Genomic DNA, 25155 nt, shown 5'->3' on the forward strand with positions numbered 1-25155 from the left:
TACGTAAGTAAACCTTATTTCTGTACCTGCCTGTGACTGAACTACTGTTCTTGGTATTCTTTTTGTCACATTCAGGTTTGTCTTTGGAGCTACAAACTACTCTCTCAATTGGAATTTTTCTGCCTTCACATAAAGAAGGAAATAAGATTCTTACGATTTCCTGTCGTGCAACATTTTGTTAATCAAAGTAAAGTTCTACAACTTTCTATAGCTGTCCACTAGCTACTAAGGTAATATAGAAGAGCTCTGTAAGTTTTATCATCCACTCAGGACAGCTCTAAAACCACACTTCCACACAACACCTCTTCCACTTGGCAAGAAGGTATTCCTGCTCCTTTTATTTTCTATGAGATTTAAATTTTCTTTAGTTGAAGAACACTGTGGAAGACAGCACTGTATTTTTTTTTTAATTAAAAGGAAAAAGGATTTAACTTACCAGACATGTTAGAACAAAATCTCAAGCTTAACACATACAAGGAGTGCAAACGTGTCTGGGTAGTTAGTCTCATGCCTAGGACTTCTCAAAATCACAGAGGCTTCCTTGCCTCTAGGCAGACCTTTCAGTTTGCATATTACACACTTCTGACCTCAGCCTTTATAGCCTGATCATCGCTATTTTAAAATTTTTCTCCTGATAATTTTTCCAAGGAAGAAGCTAAAAGCCACATCAAAGAAATTTAAAACCACTCATGAAATACCAAAGTCTACTTCCTACAGCAAACATGACTAAACTGTTACACATAAAAATATTAAAAGTTAATCCTACCCAGTGACCTATATGGTGCTATTTCTGCTCACAAAACCATCAACTTAAGGGCATTAAACTGATGTTTATCCATTCTGGTAAATTTACAAGTTTGGCTTCTGAGCACCAGTGCTAATACCTCCAGATGTACTAACATGAGGGGAATGACTAATAGAGAATGTCTAAGTGATTGCAACTATGACCTTTTATCTCAAGTATCAGAAGAACAAGAAGCAGGAGGATTACAGAACACAGACCCACACTAAAAATTTCGAATTAATAAACAACTTAACTATACAATCCTAGAGCTGTGCTTATTAGTTGCAATCCTCCTTGACTGAAAACTGGTCTCAGGAGATGAGGAGAAACTGAAAGACACTGAGAAGTGTAACAGATTCTAGAGGAGATAAACCACATTATGTCTCCCTGATGCAACCCTGGTCAGAACAAATTTGCCTGGAGTAGCATCAGGTCGCTTTTGCATTCTTCTAGCTCTCAGTGAAGATGAATTGGACTTCTTGCAAAGCCTCCTCAGAGTTAAAATGCCACCACCTCACTGCTGCCAGCCAGGGAAGCTCTCCACCTCCACTGGGAGCAGCCACCAGTGAGCTAAAGCTGTCTGGTCCAGAGCTCCGGGCTACACTGCCTTCCATGGCCTACCCATTTCTGATCCTCCACAGATGATGTTATGCTGACACCAGACTGACAAAATAGCTATGGCCTTACTTCTTCAAGAGACATGCATGGCACACATTCCTAGAGGGCCAGTGATGCCATCACTCCAGCATTACCAGCACTCTTGACAGCTGAGTTAAACTTCACCTTAGTACCTCAACACCCTTTATCAGGCTTCAGGGTTCCCCTGCAGGCTGGCAGACATGCTGACACTCCTGCTTATAGGAATTCTCAGGTGCCTGGGCACTGCACCAGGTCCTGCTGTGCTTGGCTGGCCAGGACCAGACACTTTTGTATGTCCATCAGGAGAGAGGCAGCAAGGCCAGAGATAAAACCAACACTGATCTTCCTCTACTTTATCACTGGATAGGAACCAGCTGTGGCAATCAAAGTCATTTCCAAGAAAGTATTCTGCCCAAGAATTAACCAGCATGAACTAGAGATTACATCCAGCCTTTTGTAAGCAAGTTAAGCTCACTGAAAAGCACCCTAGTTTACAGCTGCCATTAAAGCAAATCATCTTCCAGGACAGAAAACCAGGAATACTTTTCCTTCTAAGAATCAGTTATGCAATAGACTCTGAAGGAAAAACAAACACTGGGGAAAAGGGCCAAAAAGCAAAATTAAAATCATTAATTCAGTCAAATGTCTCTACAAAAATAAAGACTGAATCTCTGTATAAACTCAAGTACATAAATGAAACTTCATGTAATTGTAAATATGCAATGAGCAGCTTATATTCATGGTAATTAGATAGCCAAGTTCAAAGCCTCAGCAGTGCATAGGAAATTGCAAAAAGGTTTATTTTTAGATACTCAATACTGAAAATTTGTAGAGCACAAATCAAAACTCCAATGCAAAAGAGGCTCTGCTGCTTCGACCCACATGATTTTCTCTCCGTGCCTCTGGCTTTGCCAAACCTTTTCCCACTGAAGGCCACACAGGATTTCCTTTCCTCTCCAGCTGCTGTGTTTCCATGTACCTGATTCATTGTGTGTGCAGATTTTGCTTTACCTATTAAACTGCCCTTATCTCAAACCACAAGTTTCCTCATTTTTACTCCTCTGATTCTCTCCCTGATTCCAGAGAAGCGAGCACGTGGTTGTGTGGGGTTTGGTTGCCAGCTGCCGTTAAACCACAGCAAAGTGTTAGAACAGTTTGCTGACTTAAAAAAGTCAGTTCTGATTTCTTCCTTCTGTTGAGGGTAGTAATCACAGCTGCATGGAGGGAGAATGCTCACACAAGGTATACTTTTTGTCTTTCAAATTTTAGCTGTTTTTTGGCAGCTGTCCTCTGACTTTCCAGCCCTCTGTGGTGTGAGAAAAAGGACTATACAGGGGACATTAAGACCTCAGGCTGTGTAAGATGCCAGCACTATGTAGGGGACATTAAGACCAGCACTCACACTGCAAAGCTGGATGTGCACATACGTTTTTTTGTTTACCTACATCCATACCTCCTCTCCTCACCACCCTCACCCTCCTAAAGGTGTTCACACTCCCAGAGGGATGGGCAAACAGGGTCACAATTAGTCTTCTGGCAACTCAGGAAAATTCAGAGAAGTTCAAGAAAAAAAAGGAACAGACAGCACACTATGAAATTTACAAAGATGAGAAAGATTAAAAATAGGAGGAGAAAACCTGAGCTTACTAAGATAAGAGCCTGAGCCTCTGTATGTAATAGAATTTTTATCTGAAAAAACCAGTCCAAGCCATTCACTTTGCTATTTTTACACTCAAATGAGGGACCCTAACAATCCTGTCACAGAAAAGTTTCTCCTCTGCAAACACGTAGCTAGGTAAAATCATAGTCCCAGCTGCTGCCCATATTTCTGTAAAAGGAACATCACTGTGTCTTTGCTGCATGGCAGACTTATCAGTAGCAGATACCATGCAAGGTCTGGAAGAGATAACAGGCACATTATCAGTAGCAACCACAAAACTCCTTCTTGTGAAAGCCTTTTTTTTATTTCAGCAAGCTCTCCAGACATCCCACTTGAGGTGTGAAAGGCCTGGAAACTGCTCCAGCCACTTCTGCTGTTTCCATTTAAGCTATCCACAAAGAAGTGATTAAAATGTTGCAGTGTGCTCTGCATCTTACTAAGAAAAAACTCTATGCTCTCATATGGTGATATTTATTCTGCATTCAAAAAGACTGTTTCAGTGCCTGAGTCAAAATATTTTACTGCACTCACTGCTCCTACACATGCTCCTGGATCTAAGTAGAGGACACACAAGCGAGGTTATTTTTGCACGGTAACAGTACAGCACTGAACATTTCCAATACTCACATGGCAAACTCCCAGGGCATTCTCCAGCACAGAAAGCATCACAGAATCCACCAAATGCTTAAGGTCTTTGGCTCACTTTCATAAACAAGCCTTTCCTACTTTCTATCCCCACTACATTCAGCAGAACAAGATTCATAACAGTACAAATCTCCCCTTGTGAGTGGTTTTAATCTGACGTGCTACTGCCTGAGTGGAGGGCCCTGGCTCATGGCCAGGTGTCCTGCTTTCACTCTGTGGGGAGGATGCTAACCTCCAGCAGGTGACTGGGCTGGGCAGACAGGAGCAAGGACACAGGAAGCTGTCACAAGAAGATATGTCAAACCTCATGTAGCTTTTAACCCTCCTCTTTTTCACCTCTCCCTTCTTATTCTGAAGTGAACAAGTATCTGCATGGAAAGCACATGGCCCACTCACTCTTCATGGAAATGAACTGCAGAAATAGTAAATGTGAATGAAAGACAATTTATCTGCAAGCTTTGCATGTACTGTGAAATACACCCTGTACTCATGCAGTCTCATTCTCCCAAAAAGAGGGCACAGGAATGATCATGGATACAATGGACACACACTGCTTTCTCCTCTGCTATCTGCATTGCTTACCTTCATTAACAGCATGAGGCTTAATAATGCAACAAGTACAGTTTGTGAATTTTGCACTGCTGACTGGTCCACGACCTCCACTGGAGGGAAAGAACAACTCCAGCTCCTGAAAACAATTGTAATTAAACACATTTTAGATTGATCTAGCTGCACACATCAGCTTTTATCCTAAGTAAGAGCATCTGAAGTACCCATAATCACAGAAGATAAACCTTCCATGCAGATTAGGTTTTTTCTACAAATACTTCTTCCCTAAAATATTATCTCAAATATATCTTTTCCTCTCTGGCATCATTGCTACAATCATAAAAACAGGATTGGAGTTTGCAATGTTTTCCTTTTCAGTTCTGCAATGCAATCCGTTCACACTTCGAGCATTCAAAATGCTGATGCAACAATCATTTGGTAGAGGTGTTCCCAGTTTTACCAATGCTCTCTCTCTTTCCTCAATATCTTTCCAAATCCACTCCCTTATACACATATTTTATTTTTCCTTTTTTCAAATCATCTTTTCCACTATATAAGCAAAGGCACAACTACTATCCATTTCTCAGTATGTTTTCTTTCCATACACAAAACTGACCTCCTTTTTTTTTTTTTTGTCTTAAACAACTACATTGTCTCTAAAATGCTGAGTCACTTCTCAAGCTTTATTTGCCCTATAATTTTTTAAAAAGTCTTACTGAATTAAAGCTGATGAACTCAATTGCTTTGATTTCTCACATAAATCAAAGGAATATTTTGCCTTCAATCTCTTTCTTCCCACTATCATTAGTTAGATATCAGATACCTTGGGTCTTAGACCATGCTGGGGTGAACTTGGCAGTCAGGTTTCTTTTCTCAGTGATATTTTTTTACTATTCACTGCCAGCTTCACACCTCTTCCATACCATTTATTCACATATGTTACACGATTTACCAATTAAAAAATGCAAAACACAGGTTCCATTTCATACCTATTGGTTAAATTCAGCAAGAGAATTGATACATTTCTATTTAAGAGAAAAAAATGCATCCAAGAAATACTACTATCAAATGTATTTCATTTTTTTTCCGGTATAACAGTAGCAGTGCTAAAGGCCATTTCCTGGAATTGTGTCCCTTAATTTACCAGCTCAACTTAAATGGAATAGACTCACATTTAGCTCATAGCACTTCAACAATTTCTGTAATCTTTCCCTCAAGAATTACACTATTAAAACTTGTCCTGGTTTGGATCTTGAACAATGGATCCTGGACAATGGATCTTTCAACAGAAGGCAAAAGGGCCTTTGCTTTTCTGCTGGCAAATAATCCACATTTTAAGTGGGCACACCTGAGACAATAGGGTTCATTCCTTACATCCTTCTACTGACAAAATGCTGCATGATTCAAGGAACCTGTCCCACTCTGTTAATTGCTATTTTCTCTAAAAGAAGTAGAGAGAAAAAGGCAGTAAAATGTGTATAGTATTTAACACTTAGTTTTATCCATTGAAATTCATAAAAGGAAATTAACTCAATAATGCCAAAGGACAGGCATAATGAAAGGTCAAACTACAATCCTGTGGAGCCTTAAAAAAAAAAAAATATTCTCCTTACCCTTTATTCCTGATCTAAAGAAATTACAAAATTTGGCCTGCAGAGACAGCAGCGTAGAGTGTATCAGAGACATTCACTTGTCATTTAGCCATCAAAAGAATAATGCAGCTTTCCACTCTAAGTGTTCAGCTTACAATGCATTCATTAAATGTGGTTGAGACTTCAGTTTTCTGTCAGGAGAGTTCACTTAGGTCTCTTTATCTTATATTTCTTTCTTTTCAGCAAATCTTCTGAAGGCACAGTCAGCTAGTTTCCATAGCAACAGCTATATAGCCCCATAATACCAGGCCTACTACATTAATAAACCACAGGGGCACTAAATTCACAATTTTGCTTGATTTATTAAAGATAAGTATCAGTAACACCACAAAGAGGCACACACCTACAGCATCATAAAAATGCTGCAGATGAACGGGGCCTTCAGACAGCATTTCAAAAATAATGAAATGCAACAAGAACAACAAACTAAAACCTAGGCACACACTTATGCTTCTAACCAAGAATTTATGGTAATACTCTTTCCTACACTCTCAGTTCAGAAGCTGGCACAGTTGTCATGGCAGTATGCAGGAAAAAAGAGAAACTTCCACCCTTATATTTGAAGACGTCCGACTATTTAACCAGAACTCCAAAGACTTTGCTGACTCTAACTCTCCATCAGAAAAGACCACTTTCATCCAAACTCCTTCTGAGTCCGTAACATGCTCACCAAGTTGGCCAGCCAACTTCATGTCCAACATGTGATCTCTTGCCAAAGCCCGAGGCACAGGGAGAGGTTCCAGCAGCTCAGACACAGGGCAGAGCAGCAAGGTGAGTGCTTGGCCAGCAGAAAACCACCCATGCTCTGCACTCAGCCTGCTGCACCTCACAGCCTAACAGCACCAGAAGGGGAGGCTGCCCAACTCTGCCCTCACCACCAGGGTATGACCTCTGGGCAGATTTTCTAGCATACACTACTTGGCAGCTTATTAGGTATTCTGAGGCATGTCTCTCTACAGCTGTGCTACTGCAGCTGTTCCAATTTAAACAGAGGGAAGACTAGAATCAAGGAACCAACAACTGGTATCTTTCCCCAGCTAAAGTGGTCTACAGATGAGACACCACAGCAACACATCAATCAACCATGAGATATTCTTGCCGTCATTTATTAGCATATCTATCCCACAACAATTCACACAAAAGTCACCTTAATTCTACAGAAATGGTAATATCTATTACCCAGTGCCAGGGCTTTTTCTTAGCACTGAGAAAGGAAACACTGCATACAAAGCAAAACAGAACCAAACTCCTCAAAGCCATGTCCACTGTGTTACCTCTCAAAGCACAAAGCACCACAAAGTGGCCTGTTTTAAAATTTTTCATTCTGAACGGTAACAGCAAAGTAGGCTGCAAGCAGAGCACTAGTGAGAATCGTGAAGGAGAACAGAAATGTGAATCACAAGAGGACACAAAAGGATTTAATTGTTTAATGTCTTTCTTTTTATGACCAACATTGGTAGACTACAAGTAGACTACACAGACTATGCAATTAACTCACTGTTTGTGATGTATAAGAGACATTAAAAATGACCAGGCATGCTCTCCTGATCAAAGCTCCCAAGATTCACCTTTGTGATAAACAAGATTTCTGTTTTCAGACAGTTTATTTTTCCATGCTAAAAAGGAGCCGTGAAGAATATGTAAACTAGTTCTGAATTCAAGTGTGGAAACAAAATGAGAAATTCCTAATCTGGTTGTTAGCAGATAAAAGTAAAAATAAACCTCAGTAAAGAAGGAGTCAGAAACTTACTTTAGCAGCTGAAGCAACAGAATCTGGGCCATGAGCTGCATCTCTGAGGCCATAATGTCCAAAGCTCTCTGAGATGCTGTCCAGTGTATCACTCTCAGTCGTCGCAGGGTTTGCTGGCCCTACCATTGCTCTCCATTTGCTCACTGCATCATCTCCTAAGAGTTCCATAGCAAGGATGGGGCCACCCATTATAAGCTGGAGAAGCTCACTGCAAAATGGAAACAGCACACGGTGACCCATGCAACAAACTAAAACCAACAAAAACATGATCCAGGGGAGATGCTCAGAACTCAACCTGGCAAGACCTTGAACAACCTGATCTAACTTTGAAGTGGACTCTGCTCTGAGGAAGAGGTTAGATTAGGTCATGTGCAGACATTCCCTTATTATGGTTGTAGGAAAAAACCAACATGTAGATAACTCAAACTCACTGAAGCTACTCTGTAAAGTCTTAGATTTCAAAAGGATTTTTAAAGGATCAGTACAGGTGTCCTGGTAACAGTAAAAGAGACCCTGGTAACCACCTGTCTGACAGGAATGATTCCTAAGCTTTCCTTTTCTACACAGCAGCATTTCAAGGCTCTCATACATGACCTGGATGTGCACAGAAGGTCAGCACTGCTTTCAAGCTGAATTTTCCACTGCCCCACAGATCTCTCCCATGGATTTTGCCCAGCCAAAGTCCAAAGTAGGAGAGAAGAGAAAGAATTGAGAAGTTTGCATGGGATAAAGGACTTCCTTACAAAATGAGTTACTACATCTTGGCATAACTCAAGTGATTGTAATGGGATGAATCCAAGTAAGGAGAAGAGGTTGTCAGGAGCAGCCTGCCTCCTGTCCTGACCACCTCACAATAGAAAACAACCACCCAAAACTGGTAACCCAAACATTCCATTTCAAAACTAAAAAAAAATGCCGTAACTATAATTCAGTGTCTTCACAAAACGCGCATACCAATTAGCCTGTTTTTTCACTGCTTATCTGGACAGAACCAACAAAGGAGAACATCGACTCTGGTTTTTGTACTGTTTTGTTTAAAAGAACAGTTTTACACAATTATAATTGTGGATGTGCATGCTTCTCCTACTGCCTTTTTCCTAATGATCACTGGTCAAGAAGAGAAGAGAAATCCTAGTAGTTTTTTGAAAAAGAAACAATATTAAAACTATGAAAAGTTACATAAAGCAACAACACAATAAAAATCTATCGGCAGTCAGGTTCTATTGGTCAGAGTCTGCTTATTTAGGACAGGTAAACAGTACACATATATATGTACACCCAAGAAAAAAGCAATTTCTACAACACTATTTACTGTGCAGACTAATTCTTGAATATATTTTTTTAAAATTCCTTAATATGAAAACCATTATTTTCCAAACAATATAATTGTTATTTTTTCCTTACTATTCACTAGACCTACACTGACTAGTGAACTTGCAAACTAAATCTGAATTTAAAGATAAGACACACAATCAAATATAAATGAGTTATAGATTTCACACTTTACTGCCTTGAAGTTTCTTGTTTCTATTTGATTAGGAATGCTCTAGAGCTATTTATTTCTAATTTAGAGAAAAATTCTATAGAGAAGATGTAGCCAATAGGATTGTAGGGTGGGAGACAGGCACATCACAGTGGACAAAGGCAGTTTCTCAGACAATTACCATTAGTGTAGATAGACATCTGTGAAATAACACTCCAGGCAAAATTCTTGATTATTTATCAACATATTCAAGCAGGCTTACTCAGCAAAGAAAAGGCAATTCCAAATCATCCATTCTCTGACCTCTCATGGTCAGACATAGCCTGGGGCCATGTCTCTCTGAAGGGCCTGAGTTTGGGCCCACAAAAATCAGCTGCTGTTGCAGGAGAGCAGCAGGCAATGCTAATTCTCAAGCACTTTGTGACAGTACTGAAACCAGGTCTTTCAACCACATCAGTGCAAAGCCAGGCACCAACATGGCTGAAAAACACAAGGCACCTTCTTCCTAAAAGAGGCAGAATGCCCAGTGGAGAGGGAGGAAAAGAAAGTTGCTGGCACTTTTAGGGAAAGTAGAAACAACTCAGTCTCTGGGTCATAAGCATCCATCTGGTCAGTTATGGAAAGACTATAGTTTCTCGCGTTAGGTGGAACAGTCTGGCATCATGGAAGTTTGACATTTGTCCAAGAGTAGCAGTACAACAAAAACTGTCCCATGCACTATCCTTTCAGTTATTTATGATTTGAGGTATTTGTTACCAAATCAATTCTTACAACTAAGTGTTCCTCCTAATTCTCATTATCTGCAAGCTCCACCCCAATCCTGAAGATATCCCTTCTCTTGGCTTTGAAGTTTTGCCCTGCTAGGAGCATTTTCAGTTCTGAGGGACAAAAGACATTCCCCTGATACCACTGGGTTGTAAAAAGTGTGAGTTAAAACCTTGAATAGCTGACATAAGGATCTCTCCCTGGAGGAAAAAGAAAAGGTGCATGTTTTGCAAAGGGCTCCACTCAACTAAGACAAGCTCTGATTTTCCCATGGTCCTGTGGCACCAAATATGGTAAATGAATTTTGTGCATTCAATAAATAAGCTAATACACACCAAGCTGAAATCAATATACCTACTGATAATAAGGTTTGGCTCGATGATCAGCATAGAAATCAGCTGCTTCTTTTCTGGAAAAGTAAAAACACATAGTTATACATATATATATATACACACACACAGATATATATATATAAACCACCCCCCAAAAAAACCACAATTATCATTCATTCAAATATCATTCCTAACATGTTTCTACAGGCAATGTCTTCCTAAGCTGGACAACTTGTTGGGTATTCATGTCCAATAACAGAAACTACATTTAAATTTCTGTCATATTTTGTGTGGCTATCAGCATAGCTGACAACTCCTTTTGCTCCTGCTCTGAGAAGGATTTACTAAAGCCCATTTCAGGGTCACTTATGGTCCCCACATTCTCAGGCTGAGAAATAAATGCAGCAGAGTCACCTTCTTGTCAAGCCATTTGCTGTTACATCGCTTTCATCATCCATCAGTTTGAGTGGGGATATTGGTTAATGAAGTTTGGTTTTAAAGCATAAACAAACAATTTATCTGCTCCACTGGAACACTTCTTTATCAAGGCTAGTGTTTGATTAAAGTGGTGCATAACAAAATACTGCATAACCTGGTTTCCATTCAGTGTCCTGAAATCTTACAAGTTGCACAGGCAGCACAATGCTCTCCATATTAAAACCGGATTTCTCCCACACTTTCACACTTCAAAACTCAATTTGGTCTTGCACGTCTCCTCAGGGAACACAGCAGTGACTACACACTGCTTTCTTCCAGAGCAATGGAGTTCCTGCAGTGAGGCATCTCCTTACAGTGCCAGGCAAATAAATGCTACCAGGCATACCCAGTGTGTGCGCAGCACAGCTGTTACTCAGCCTTTCCTCAGGTGCTGGAAGCAAAACAATGTCCTTTTCAGACAGGGTGGTGGCCCTTCCCAAGCTCTGCATTGCCACAGCCACACTCCTACCAGCACTGGGCTTAGCTTCCCAGCTACACAAGTTTTGGGGACCACCACAGTGCAGAGCTACCATCCATCCACCAATGGACACACCATTTTGTGGCTTTTCACCCCACCAGCCCCTGCCACCAGCCAACCTGCTCTCTTCCCTGTCTTTTTCCACAGCTGCTTCTCACTTTTTACTCTTGCTTACTGAACTTCTTTTTCTGCATGGCAACAGCTAGAAAAATCCATGGAGTTTTTCAGCTCTAAAACTGCTATTTTGCAGCTTCAGAATTCCTGTTGAGAACATAGGTTTAGTATTGGCTTCCTCCAAATCCTGGTGTGTGCCACTTTTTGAAGCTGGAATTTGTACAGAAGGACAAGCTCTTCAAGAGGATTGACAGGTGAAAGAAAGCAGCATTGCTGACCTCCACTCTGGGTACAAAGTTCATAATCAAAGCAGTGCTGTAGGGTGACTAAGAGATTCCAAATCAGAAAGTTGTTTTTACCTGCAGCACAGTCTTCTGATTTCTTTTTTCTGGTCTTCATGAGTTTGCTCATTTTGAGCAGCTCTCTTTACTGACAGAAATTGCCTGCATGTTTTTCAAATAACAGATTCCAAGTATGAACAAAAGCATAGCTCTATCGTCTGAAATGGAACTTTAGATGTCTCTCTCCCATTTGCAATCCAGACTTAAACCAAATATTGCCAGAGGAAAGAAATAACATCAAGAAGAACCTAAGAAGAATTTAATTTTCTTACCATTTATCAAAGTTTGAACAGTCACATATTTCTCCAGCTTTTTTATCAAAATGACCTGAAAAATTCCTGGTTTGTTGCTTTTAGTCCAGTATAAGTATGAGCCATTCAAAATCCAAAGTATTTTTATTAACCATACAGTAAATTTGCTTCCCTTCCATTTCAAACTAAGGCAGAAGCATGATGTAAAACTTATGCTAGACACAGGAACCCCTGCAATCTCATGCTTCAAGCCTACACTCTGCAAAATGTTTGCCTACAATTCATTAGTTCACCAGAAAATCCTCTTCTGAAATTAATTCACCAAATAATTCTGAAAAGCAAATATGAAAAAGGTATGTGAAGAAATTAAGTATTACCATTTCTGATTGCAAAGAAGTATTTGAGAGGTCTATTTCTGAAACAAATTGAGCTCTACTACTCAGTTAACAATTCCCATTGAAATAAATATCAAAGTGCAGTTGTGTTGTATAACTTCGTTCCCTTTTAATTTCCTTATCAGTTCTCTGTTTTCAAATAATGGAAAACAGTGTTCACCTATGTGTAACAGACTGAACTGACACAGGACTAAAGGAAGAGACTGAAGAAGCAAGTGCCTGCCCACACTTTCGTATCTTGGCTACAACTTTTACAGAAGGCATGAATCTACTTAACAGTGATTGACAGACAAACGTTGTTAACAATCCCTTAAAGAAAGCAGTAGATGATGATGATTTGAACAAGCAAACCTGCAGGAATCTAAGGGTAGAAGACTTTGGCAAAGCAATAGTTCTATCATTTTAAAATGGCACAGTCCCAAGAAACAGAGTAGATAGCATACAGAGAAGCCACAAAATACTCAAGACACTATTTAAATACATTAAGTAACACAGCCCAGTCTTGTGCTTATGAATAATTACTTTCAATTATACAAGACAACCAGAAATTTTTGTATTGCAGAAGGCAGTAAAAGTTCAAGCCTCCATTTCTTCCCTTCAGTCTGAGTCAACTCTAAAGCACACGACTTGGCTTAATAGTTTGACTTCTCAGACAGACAATGAAATAAAGCACCACCCAAAACAACACTTCAGGATCAAATCTCTCAGATTGCAGGAGAGAGAAAACAAACAAACAAAAGCTAATTTGAAAGACATTATGAATTGTAAAGAAACATTAGAAAGCTGTTTGAACTCGTGAATTGGAGTTGTTGGATGGAGGATCTGGCACCAGTACCATCCAGACATTGCAGCAAGTGCATGCAGAGACAAGATGAGGAAGTCTTATAGTTATTTTTCATCAGTATTATAGAAAGCCAAAAAGGTTTTGAAGTGAAGGAAAATTGTTCCTGACCTCACACATAAACAATAAGAACACATGAAAATGGTACTATATAAGACAGAGCTTTTCTTTCCAAAAATACATTGCATACTAATAGGTTTGGCAAAAAAGCAATGGAGAAATAATGCAGTAACTCCGGGAAAGTCTCCTAAGGTAAATTAATTACGTTCTCTTTCCTCTGAAGCACGCCTTCATTCAAATCTTGGGGCTCAATAAGAAGTGGAGAACACTGAAGGTGGGGGACTAGGAAGATGCATGAGTAAAACCTGTCCAACCCTGCACCATCAGAAGATCACTTGCTTTGCCTAGGACTTTCAGTGATTAAAAAGCACAAATCTGAGAGCACAAATTAAGACAACAGATTTACTGAGAGCAAGCAAATACTTTAAGGACAACATTATTATCATCAGCAATACCATCTGTATGAGGAAGCCTTGAGGTGAGGACATACAGACATGCCAGTAGTAAACACTGCTGGATTGCTAAAGCTATGGTAACCACCTTGGGTTCATACAGGGCAGACATATTTCATCACCCATACTCATTTGCACATCACTTTTTAATACTTAGCTTTCAGAAACTACAGAATTATGAAACTAATGAGTTTCATTGAGTTACCTCTCTTACTGGAATGGATCTGACACATGGAACAACACAGAATAGCTTTATTCTTAGAGAATATTCTTAATTGTTAAAATATTTAAATTCAATAGAGCGAAATTTAAAAATTCCTTACCTTGAAAGCAGCATCATTTTGGCCTTAGTTATTGTCAATCCTGCATTAATAATGATATCAAATAATTCTCCAATCTTAGACATTCCATCAGGTTTAACCAAAGCCAGCGTTCTGGGGAGAAAAAAAAATAGCAGAGAGATACAGGTGACATGATTTTCCTTTGAGCATCTGGTGTGCATGTTGGGTTCATATTCAGACTACAAACCAGCATGTCTGAGAGAGAAATTCTGCCAGTCACACATTCACTGTCCCAGTGCCTCATCAATTTCCATGCTGTTCTTGACTGCCTGTGCAACACATTATTCTGATAAGAACAAACTTTGCACACTATAATTTCCTTGGCTTTCTAATCCAAGTCAGCTCACAGTATTCCAAGCAGGAGTTATTATTTACTAACTTCTCCATTTGCTCTCAGAGCACACAATCTGACCACTTCTTTCTTAGCTAATTGGTATCTCGACAGCTCCTCACTCTGGGTTAGAACACAACTGAATTGTTAATATCTCCCTGTGCGTGCTCAGCTCCCTTTTTTCCTAATGTTAATTATACAGATAAAATTGAAGCTGTTAAAATTCCATTTAAAAATATTACTTAAACATGTGCCTCTCCCATAAAACTCAAAGTTAAATGATTGTTTTATTAATACTTTTAAAATATTTGAAGTCCTCAGTGAGAAGAAGATCTTCTTGTGCTTGGTACAGTATAAAAACTTCATGGTATAGAATGTGCATGCCAAATAGCTGACACTGTTAATAGACACAATAAAAGGATGGCAGAGGAGGGATTACATCTCTTATACTGACTGACAGCTATATTCTATATTCTAAGGGACATCAATCCAAAAATCTACACTCTCCCCCACATCTTTTTTTTTCAAGTACATCCTGTCTTCTAGGGTAATTATCTTTTTATGCTGTGCATCCCCAGGGCCAGGGCAGTTTTATTAGTGAGCTTTGCATAGCACCAAGAACACCATCAGCACTAAACATATTATTAATCAAAAATAACAAGCACAAAAAGAAGGTCTGTAAAATTGTATTTTCTATTTGCATTCATCTTGTGGTGAGTCAGCTTCAAATGTGTGTGGCTTACAAACCAACAGATTTATTCAACCCTGCATCTCAGAAACGCCACATCTCTGACAATCCTAAAGAGCAGTTTCCGTCTTTTACACTGTTCCCAGTAAAGAAAGCTCTCCAAGATGGAATTTTTTATTGTAGTACTTCCTTGAACGAAAGACAAATAATTGCAAATGTCCTATTTTATGTACCAGCATAGCACGGAAAGCAGCCCTTAGGTTAGCAGCAATATTTTCCAGCCAGGGCAAATATGCTGAGATTATAGGAGATGGATGAACTTCCACTACATTTACTCTGAACCTTAAGTGACCCCAGATTGACAGATGCTTTGGCAAGAGACAGACTATTTCACAGCAAATGTAAAGCAAGGGAGGTGTTAGGACCAGGAAATGTAACCAGGAAGATTTGAACATATGCGACATTTTATCTGCAACTAAGGGAGAGGCGTAGATGGCTTTCAGAGCTCAGAAACAAACACATTTCCTCAAGCACCACGAAGCTCCTACACACAGAGCACCTCAGCCTCACACCCATTGGCAAGTATGATACAAAGACTGATGGACTAAGGCTGCAGCCAGAAACTGCATGAAAGCAGCCAACCAAGAGTGTGCTTCAGTCCACTGCAGTGCAGGCTAAAGTTGGTTTATCCCCATCTTCAGATCAGCAAAGGCTGACCTCTCATCAGCACTGAACACAGTTTGCCAGCACACTCCATGCAGCCTTACAGCCTGCCCCCTCTTCCCTAAGGATTTCACAGCTTCATCTTGAGATATTATTTATTGTATCACAGGGTGTACCACGCGAATCATGGCCCACAAGGAGGAGGGCCTCGATTCACCTGGTACACCCTGTGATATGGTAAATTTGCAGGTTTGACCAGTGAGAATCACACAATGCATGACCTGCATCCTAGCAAAAGAGGTTCTCAGCACTGTAATTTCCCAGGAACAATAAGGATCAAACCCCTGGAATGGGATCTCCAGCATCATTTGTATTTCCTCAAGGAACACTTTTTCTGACTTTATTTTATTACACAGGTGGTTTGAGACAGACTGGTAATGTTAGAAATAAATTGTCCCTTACTTTTCTAATTTCAAGGGTTTAAGTAATAGTGTAATTCCTACAAATTTGCAAAGAAATACTGCATTACAAAGCAATTTACCTAGAAGACATTAATATAAACTGCAATGAGCAACCCTTGTAATATCTTTCGTCTAACACTGACATTTAAACTTTAACATTTCAGCATGAGCTTTTCAGAAACAAGCAGGATACAAAAAGCATACTCCAGGATGCTGAAGACTGTTTCTGAGATTGGATTTCAATTCATGTGCCCTATTTTTAGTTTTAATTAGGAATATGTTTCATGGGGTTTGGCATGATGCAGTCTGCACTGTGGATTTGAAAACAGTTTCATGTTTAATAACCAAGGAGAAAGAAGGAAAATTAGGCTCACTTGCTTACATTTTCAGAGGGACTGTGTGACAGTACTGCAATGAGTACTGAAACAACAGAAAGTGAGAACTGATCAAAGGAATAATGCACAAAGCATACTGTGACTATGCTTTTGAGACCTACCTAATAATAGGACTGCTTCATGTACAGTAGCTTATATCTTGTAGGGGAAGAAATGCTGATTATGTCAATTACTAGAAGCATAAGAATAACATATCCCACTTAAAACAGAACACAAGTATTTCTGGGTGACACACAAGTCTTTTAACATCCTTTTCAATATCAGTGATACTGACTCTAAGTAAAGCCTACTTAGACAAGACACACTGGTCAGACAAATGTTTACCTCAGGTTACAGCCACCCAGGATCACAAGTGAAAGGCTACAGAAACAGAAAGCCCTGTCCCATGTCAGTGATTCCTTATGTGGCACACTGTAAGTAAGCACATGCTGACTTAACCATTTTAGTCATTGTTTGTGATGGTTTTCTTGTGATACACTGGGAGGGGAACAGAAATGCAGAACACTTAAGTACAACAATATTTAAAAACTGACCCAAGACTTCAGAAAAGTACGTATAGAAACTGAAATAGAACTGTCTTAACAATTTGATTTCTTTCTAATTCTAGAAAGAGCCTGTGCAAATCTAGCCTTTTTCTACACATCAGTTTTGTATACCTAGGGTCACATTCACTCGTTTTGCTGACAAAAATAAATGCTCCTAACTCAAAGCATTCAAGTTGGTTTTTTTTATATTCACTCTGCAGTCTCCCTCAAAGGCCTCCACTGAGCCTGTCTGAGCACACATTGCATGACCAAAGAATGCATTTCCAAAGTCAAACTGGTTTGCCAATAGTCCTGTACAGCACAACAGCAAAAAAAAAGACAGAGAAACATTCTGCTTCATACAGCAACCTTAGAATCATTAATATAATTCCAACTGCAGATCATTTTGGGAACTATCATGCACTGCAGAAATCTTATTACATCTAATAACTGCTGTAAAACCCACTAGGAACAGGCCAAGAAGACAAATAACTCACATGCAACTGTTTTGCACATGGAAACTCTTTTAATATGACCCTGTTTACTCAGTGGAAGATCCTGTGAAGAAACTGGATTTGGAGGATCCCTTGCCTGAGTAAGGCACCTTTCACTACTGTTCCTTTGGGCTATTCTGAATATGTAACACCACTTGAATATCTATGTTATCTTTCAGCCAACATTCCTAAAGTATTTTCCAAACAGCTGACATGTCATAAATGCCTTTTCTTCCTTTTGTAGAGCAGTACAAAAATTTGCCTCCTCCGGAGAACAACCACTTCATTGAACAATTACAGTGCTGCCGTGTAGACTGCAAGGTCTCCTCACAAGAAGAAAATGTCATTTTATCATAAGCTGCCTTCTCCTGGTATAACTGCACGAGCACTGCAAGAGCACCAGGGATTATGTTAGTTTAGGCAGAGCAGGAAATACACAACTTTACACGGATATAAAGATGGAATCTACCCAAAGCTGCACAGAGGAACAAAAAGAGTAGCCACATACACAGAATGCATCCCCTTGTGTTCTCTACCTCCTTTGCTGCTCTTTCACCACGCCCAACCCCAGCTTGCAGAAGCATCAGAACTCCTCTGGAAAGGTATTATGGTGGGCATTTTCACCCCAAATTTTTTTGTGCAGTTAAGACAAAGATGCGTGTTAAAACATGCAGCTCCTCCTCTATGTCTGGTTATGTACAACTCTCCAAGAAGAGTACAAAACAAGCCCATTTACTGGGAGGGAGCAAGAGAACAAGTGATTAAGGCTCACTGGAATATCATACCTAAGAAAATGTTCTGTGATCTCCTCAAAAAGGCTGGAGGAAATTATAAAAATTTATTAATTTGCAAATTCAGAGATTACTTGCACTGCCATTAAACCAGACCTAAATTCCTTGTGAATTAACCTTAGTGTCCTTGTATTCTTAGTCCTAATATTTGCTCTCAGATGGCTTCTTAAGGTCTTTTCCAAAGCAAGTCTTTAAATCAAATATATGAGACTTACTTTCATCCATGATAAACAAACTTTGTCTTAACAAACAAGCCAGTAATTTTTACTGACATTCTCACACTGTACTTTCTGTCCTCATGCACACAGAGCTTAAGAGAAGCTCAAAAAAAATGTCAGAAAAAATGTCCATAGTGAGGAAAAACAATGGGAGTGGTCCTCTGGTACTTTCATTCATCACTACTAACAGAGAGTAGATCAGACTGGTGAGGCACTAGGCTTCTGCACAGATCCCAGAGAGACAGCTGCAACTCTTACAAGGTCCAGGCCTTTCAAGCCCAGCATGCATCAGTTACCATATCAATTCTGCCCCAGGAGAATCCACGAATCACGAGAACCCTGCTGCTGCCTGCCATGGCTGAGTAACGAAGCTGAATAAGACCCATTTTCCTCCTCCCCCTCTTCTCTCCCAAGACACCTAGAGCAGCCAGCAGCTGACACCACAGAGAAGCTGGCCACGTAGTGGTACCACAAGCAGGTACCACTTTGCTTCTCTGCAGCCACCAGAAAACCAGACCCCTTCAAACTGCATGCAAACACGCAGCCACCTCCTCTTCTGCCCACATTAGTACAGACACCTCATTCCTAGCAAACATCTACTTGGAAAACTCAGCCACAAGACCCCCAGATGTCCCCCTGTCACCTTTCCTTGCGGCTGCCCAGCTTGCGGGACGTGTACAGGTTGCCGTAGTCCACGATGGTGAGGTGCCGGGAGAAGACAGTGACTTTGCTGCCCACGTAGAGATCCTCCAGGTGCAGGCTCTCGTACTTGGTGCGCCGCAGAAACGTGCGACGGTTCTTCACATCGTACTGCAGCAAGAATAGGATTAAAAGCTACCTTAGCAAGAGATTCAGCTGTGGGCAAACTCAATCTTTACTGTTAGGAATTTCCACAGTACTGTGGGATTGAATCTGATCACTTCAACAATTTAATTCCAAGCCCTTTGAAATTAGAGGTGCGTCAAGAAAGCTTAGAAGACTAAACCAAAATTACAAATTTATTCTATTTAAATAGTCTCAGGCCAACAGCTAACTTTGAAATTTTTTTTTTTTTGTTTGTCATTTGCGTGCTCTAATTCAGGTTGTGATGAAAGGCTCAGGTGCCTGGTGGATGCCTCTGCCCAGTTTCAGAGAGTTCCCCCAGCACATCCATGCTGTTTCACAGCCCAGTGGCTCGCATCAGAACGATCAGGATACACACTGGCAGGTCTCCTCTTCAGGGCATCATTCCAGTGATATTATGCTCTATTTGACTGTGTAAGACTCAGCATTAGGGACAGAGAGATGATTGCAACACTTGGCTGAGATATTCTCACTGCCTAGAGCTGCAAGCTCAAAAGCCTGTCAGGACAATTCAGCTTTATGTATCATCATTCCAAGCAAGAAGCCAGACATTAATGTGCAGTTTTCTGGGTGGGCTGGCAAAACACAGAAGTCAACCTGCTGAACAGTTAGATATTACTGCAAGTAGATATTACAGATGCCTTCCATTTCCTGGGGAAGTGGAAGCCTACGAAAGGAACTTTGTCCTCCTCAAAGTAATTTCCAAACTTGCCCTTCTGTCTAGACCTACAGGTGCTGTCCTCCACGGCAATGCTGTATCCACTAGAATGGCATTAAAAGAAAGAACATCATTCCCACAAATTTTGGAGGGAAAAAAAAATTTAAGAGCAAAATCCCATGCTCTGAAATGTGTGAATACAGTTCTGTTAGAAGGCTGGAAGAATTGTAATTGTTTGTAGGATAGCCAGAACTTTGCAGATTAAAGAATTGTAAATAATTTTGATACTTCCTTCTGCTGAGGCATGATTTTAAGGAAGAACCCCTCCCTGCTGAAATGTCCTTAGCCCCTCATACATGCTCCTACTAAGTGTTCATATTCAAGTGCAGTAGGGAGTGAAATGACCACATGGTAAAAAAAAAAATAAAAAATCAAAAAAACCAACTTGAATTCAACTACTTGTTTTCTCCCAGACTTTGCCACGAAGCCTATTAACTGTCTCAACCATAAGCAAATTCTTCCATATCTTGACAAAAAATCAGAGTATTTCCTTGGTTATTTCACCCCGAGGTGCTTCTCTCCTCTCAAGAAGAAAAGGGGTTTACCTGTGTTAAAGAATTATTCCTTAGAGTGGACTTTTGAACCTGTTTAAAAGACTTTTTTGTTAATTGAATGATAAGCCACAGCAGAAGAAATATAAAACTGTTTGGACTGTTCCAGAAGTAAGTTACCCAAAACAAAACAGTTCTTGCTAAGAATCTGTCCTTTTTAAAGATTTCTTCTCTGTTTTTAGGAAATCCTTTGTAGAAAGAAAAGTTATTAGGGCTTTAGGAATTCCCCATGAGAGTTACTAACTATGGAAAACTCGGAGAATGGGGCCTCTCTGTCAAGAGACCCAGTTTGACTGAAAGAACTGCTTGCTGTCCTTGGAGAAAAGTCTATGCTGTCTTCTTACAGCTGCAAAGTAAGCTGGAAACTTCTCTCATTATTACCACTGTCAATCTACTTCACCAAACAAGACATGAAGGACAGAAAGAAAATTAAGCTCAGGACTTCATATAACATAAGCCTTCAAGAGCTCTGCTCCACGCTCAAGTGAGGTGTGCGATAAGGCAGAGGTATTGTCAGGGATGGGGGAAAGGAGATGAAACATCCTTCTCATATATGGGGAAAAGCTGGCTCATATCCATCACCTCTCTTCTCTCAGATATGTCAGAGGTAAGAGCAGGTTGTCATGTCCTCAGTAAAGTACTAAAAGATGCAGAAGAATTAGGAAGTAATAAAGAAGAAAAGACCACCAAATTCTGCAGAAATAATAAAAAAAACCCGCAATCCAGAAAAGAATTCTAAATGTACTATCTGTCCACAAATTCACCCCCAAAAGTGATTTTGGGATATTCTTTCTCTAAGGGTGTTCACATACATTTTTGTTCTTTTAATTCCTGTCTTGCCCACATGCAGTCTATGACTGTGTACACACCATGCTACTTTAACCTAAGAGCACACCAACAAAATGCAAAAGTCTGTCAAGACATAGATAGTGCATTAAGAAGCTCAAGAACACCTTGGAAGCTCTTCGGTTTTGAGACATGTAGGTGAAATGAACAACAATTTTGCCAGCCTACACATGGTTGTGTAGGAAGATTATTACAGTTCCTGACTGATCAGCTAAACTGTCTCTGGGAAATATAAATTAGAAACTCACATTTTAAAAACCGTGCACATACAGACGTTGTACTAAGAACTAACTTAGTAATCACTGCCAAAAGTGCATCTTCACACACAACTGGGTATTATTGATCCAGTGAGGAGCAGTTTGGGTAAGAAAAGGCAAATTCCACTAGATTTCTTATTTCTGTAGTTGATTTCTATAGCAGCGAAGTTAAAATTTGATAATGAAATTACTAAGTGTGAATATCCAAACCTAGGCTATTCTTAGACTCTTCACTAAGAATCGGAACAGACTAGTCCATGCCACTTACTTATTCCTAAAAGGAAGCACAAAGCATTGGTTGGCACGAGGATTATCTTTACAGTACATATCATATTTTTATAGGCATGCTGCTAGTGCAAAATGCTGATTTTCACCGCTGTCAATAAGCAATGGGATTAGGTGTATGAACCACAAGTCAGAAAGGTCTGTGCAAGCACCACTGATGAAAAATTTGGATCCCACTGTCAGAAATGTCCTACCTCTCATTAAAACACATTTACCATTTCCTCTACTTTCATAAGACTCTTTTACATTTTACTTTTCAGAGACTTCTGGAATTCCTGCTGAAGCTTATTCTCCTGTTTGGAATTAGCTTCAGCTTACTTTTCTCAAGCAGTAGGCCAGTGTTGCTGAGTTTCAATTCTGAAATCAAAGTAGAAATTGAAAGAAAACGGATTTGTGAAAATTAAATCCCTCCACACCAAAGCAAGCTTTAAGAAAGAAAAGAACATAAATGTGGAAGCTATTCCATATGCTTCACTGTGAACTCATATTTTTGCTTTTCTTTTAGTTTTAGAAACAGAGCAAGATACATTTTAAATTAAATTTTCTTACCTGGAAAATTAATAAGCATAGGCAATGGCTTGCCATTTTATGAACAGTTTAATTGGATATTACATTTATGACAACAGATTTTTTTTCTCACATCCTTACCATTTCAATTGATGAATCTTTTGGATAATACAGAAGTTCATAACGCCGAAAGAGTGAAGCGTTTGGGTCATACCATTCAGCAATGAAAGCATATCTCTCATCTTGACTCTGGAAAAAGAAAAGGGGCAAAACTGGCTAGTACAGAAAGCATACATAGTCTATATGTAAAAAATACACAAATCAAAACTTCCTTCATTTCTTATCAGAAAAGTTAAAAAAAATCACTTGTAAATGGACCTGCACACTCTGCATATTATCTCCTGCCTACTACAGCTGGTGACATCTTTTCACTTGTTAGCAATCATCTTTTAAATGGGATGGAACTTGGACCATGGCAGTTTTACAGACAATCCCATAACTTACTCTGATTTCACCAGTCATGAAGCATGGACTGCTCTTGAAGTTGCTGTTAGACTTCTCAATTTAGTCAAAGTACTTGATTTCCTTTCTTTTGTTAAAAAAAAAAGAGTTCACCTACAATTAAATTACAGACTCTTAACACATTTTCTACACATCCTACAAGGAAACACTTTCCTCTTCCTTAACTAGTCATATCTAAACGACTCTTCATGATGAGATAAACATATTCAAGTTAAGGACAACATTAGATTGATTCACTGCTTAACTTCCTGAAATTTACATAAAGCATAAATAGCCTGACCTCATTTACAACGCATTTTCTGCCCCTAAGGAGTGCAGATGAGGAAGATGGATTGCAGTAATTCCAGAAGTGTAACTACCTGCTAGTTCCTCTCCACACCTCACCCTCGGAAGATAACAGCTCCCAGCAAAGCAAGCACAAAGGTGAGGCACAGCACGGGGATGTGCCATTCTCGTTCCTCTTAGTGGTACATGTTTGTTAGTTATTGATGCAATATCAGTTATTTGATAGCTAGAATAGTTAAATGGAGATCTAAATTTTAATTCCCACATCTCCTCTAAATCAGGCTGCTACTTTTAAGGGCAAGCATGGTCTTATCACAGATTTCCACACTTCACACATATTTGTACTCTTCTTACACACTTTAAACACTGAGGAACCACTGGGAGTTTAACTTAAAGGCATGTGGGCCTTTTCAGAACTTCAGATTTTAGAAAAGGGCAGCATTTCAGTTGTTACAAAGACCACTTAATAAGCAAAAAGACAGAGTTCCTGTAAGCTTCCATGACTATTCTAAAACACCACCAGGAAAAGAATCATAATTTTCCAGCATCTTCATCTTACCACTGCCTTAGGACTAAGTGCTTTCGCAGGCTCAAGTCCTAACAGAAGCAGGAGCAGGCAAGAATGAGATCATGAAGGACAAATTCAGAATCTTACAATGTGATGAATACTAGTACCTGTCCAGCAAATGCCCCACCCTCCTGTCAGCTCTTATGGTACCCCCCACACGGCAAACAAAGTCTGATTGTACTGCAGAAACACCCACACCATGGGGGCAGCACAGTGCCCTGTGAAGGAGGCAAAGTTTTCCTCTCTCTCTGTAGAAGTCCGTGCAGCACTGGAAACCTTATTAGCATCAGCTACTCCAACTTCTGTATTATCTGTACAGCACATACTGCAGCCTTTGACAAGAGTTAAGCTCGTCTTTTACGTGCAGCATCCCACATGAAAACTCCTAAGAGACTTAGCCTGGTTTCTGGCCCTTGCTTGTGCTGGATGTGTTTGTGTCATTGCTGCTGCTGCCATCATTCTGGAGATATGGAAATCAGAACAAGCTGTCTTATGGCAAAACTCACTCCTGATTTTTCTATATAGGCAATAAGCAGTAATAAGGGTTGGCAGACTGATTTCAACTTTGATCTTAAACTCCTACTATTCAACAACAAGATATTTGATCAATTGATTTGACTCACCATCATCTTGTCAAGAATGGATTTTATAGAGAAGCAGTTCTCTGCCAAAGAGGTTGTCTAAAAAGAAAAACAGTCTGGTTTCATAGAACCATAGAATGGCCTGGCTTGGAAGGGACCTTAAAGATCACCCAGTTCCAACCCCCCTGCCATGGCAGGGATACCTTTCACTAGACCAGGTTGCTCAAGCCCCATCCAACATTGAACACTTCCAGAGATAGGGCATTTCTCAAGTATTACCTCCAGAAAATGACTACCGATGGATGAAATAAAATAGATGCACCATCTTCAATCAATGGCTCTTCATAACATGAAGACATATAATTGCATTGCTACATGCTACTTTTTCATGTTATAGCATTGCTTTCAACTCTATTTTCCAGGTAGTAGTTGCCACAGAAGCTACGAATTTTCATTTAAGTAAAACTTCCAAAATTTGTAAATGCTCACTTGTCTCAGGGAAGTAATGTATTTATGTGAACAACCAAAGAAAGCACCGTTAGATTTTTTACTTAGTCACCAGGATCAGTCATCAGCACCTTCACGTTTACAGTGAGAAACTGCAGTGTATGCCTTATG

At 39.8% G+C, this 25155-nt stretch overlaps 1 protein-coding gene across 1 annotated transcript in view; it reads right to left on the bottom strand.

The window, feature by feature from the left end:
- The window catches only part of NME7 (NME/NM23 family member 7), an 89960-nt gene that overhangs the window by 49716 nt on the left and 15089 nt on the right, over positions 1–25155 (bottom strand). Inside the window, exons 2-7 of the mRNA XM_066175223.1 lie at positions 22723–22830; positions 19218–19384; positions 13992–14102; positions 10286–10336; positions 7680–7887; positions 4311–4416 (exon numbers count right to left, since the gene is read on the bottom strand). Coding sequence (XP_066031320.1) covers positions 4311–4416; positions 7680–7887; positions 10286–10336; positions 13992–14102; positions 19218–19384; positions 22723–22830 — 751 coding nt within the window. The remainder of the gene's footprint in view (positions 1–4310; positions 4417–7679; positions 7888–10285; positions 10337–13991; positions 14103–19217; positions 19385–22722; positions 22831–25155) is intronic.

The sequence above is a fragment of the Chamaea fasciata genome, unplaced genomic scaffold, assembly GCF_029207755.1.
Source record: "Chamaea fasciata isolate MVZ Bird 193981 ecotype frontalis unplaced genomic scaffold, bChaFas1.0.hap1 SCAF_2, whole genome shotgun sequence".
Classification (NCBI taxonomy): Eukaryota; Metazoa; Chordata; class Aves; order Passeriformes; family Sylviidae; genus Chamaea; species Chamaea fasciata.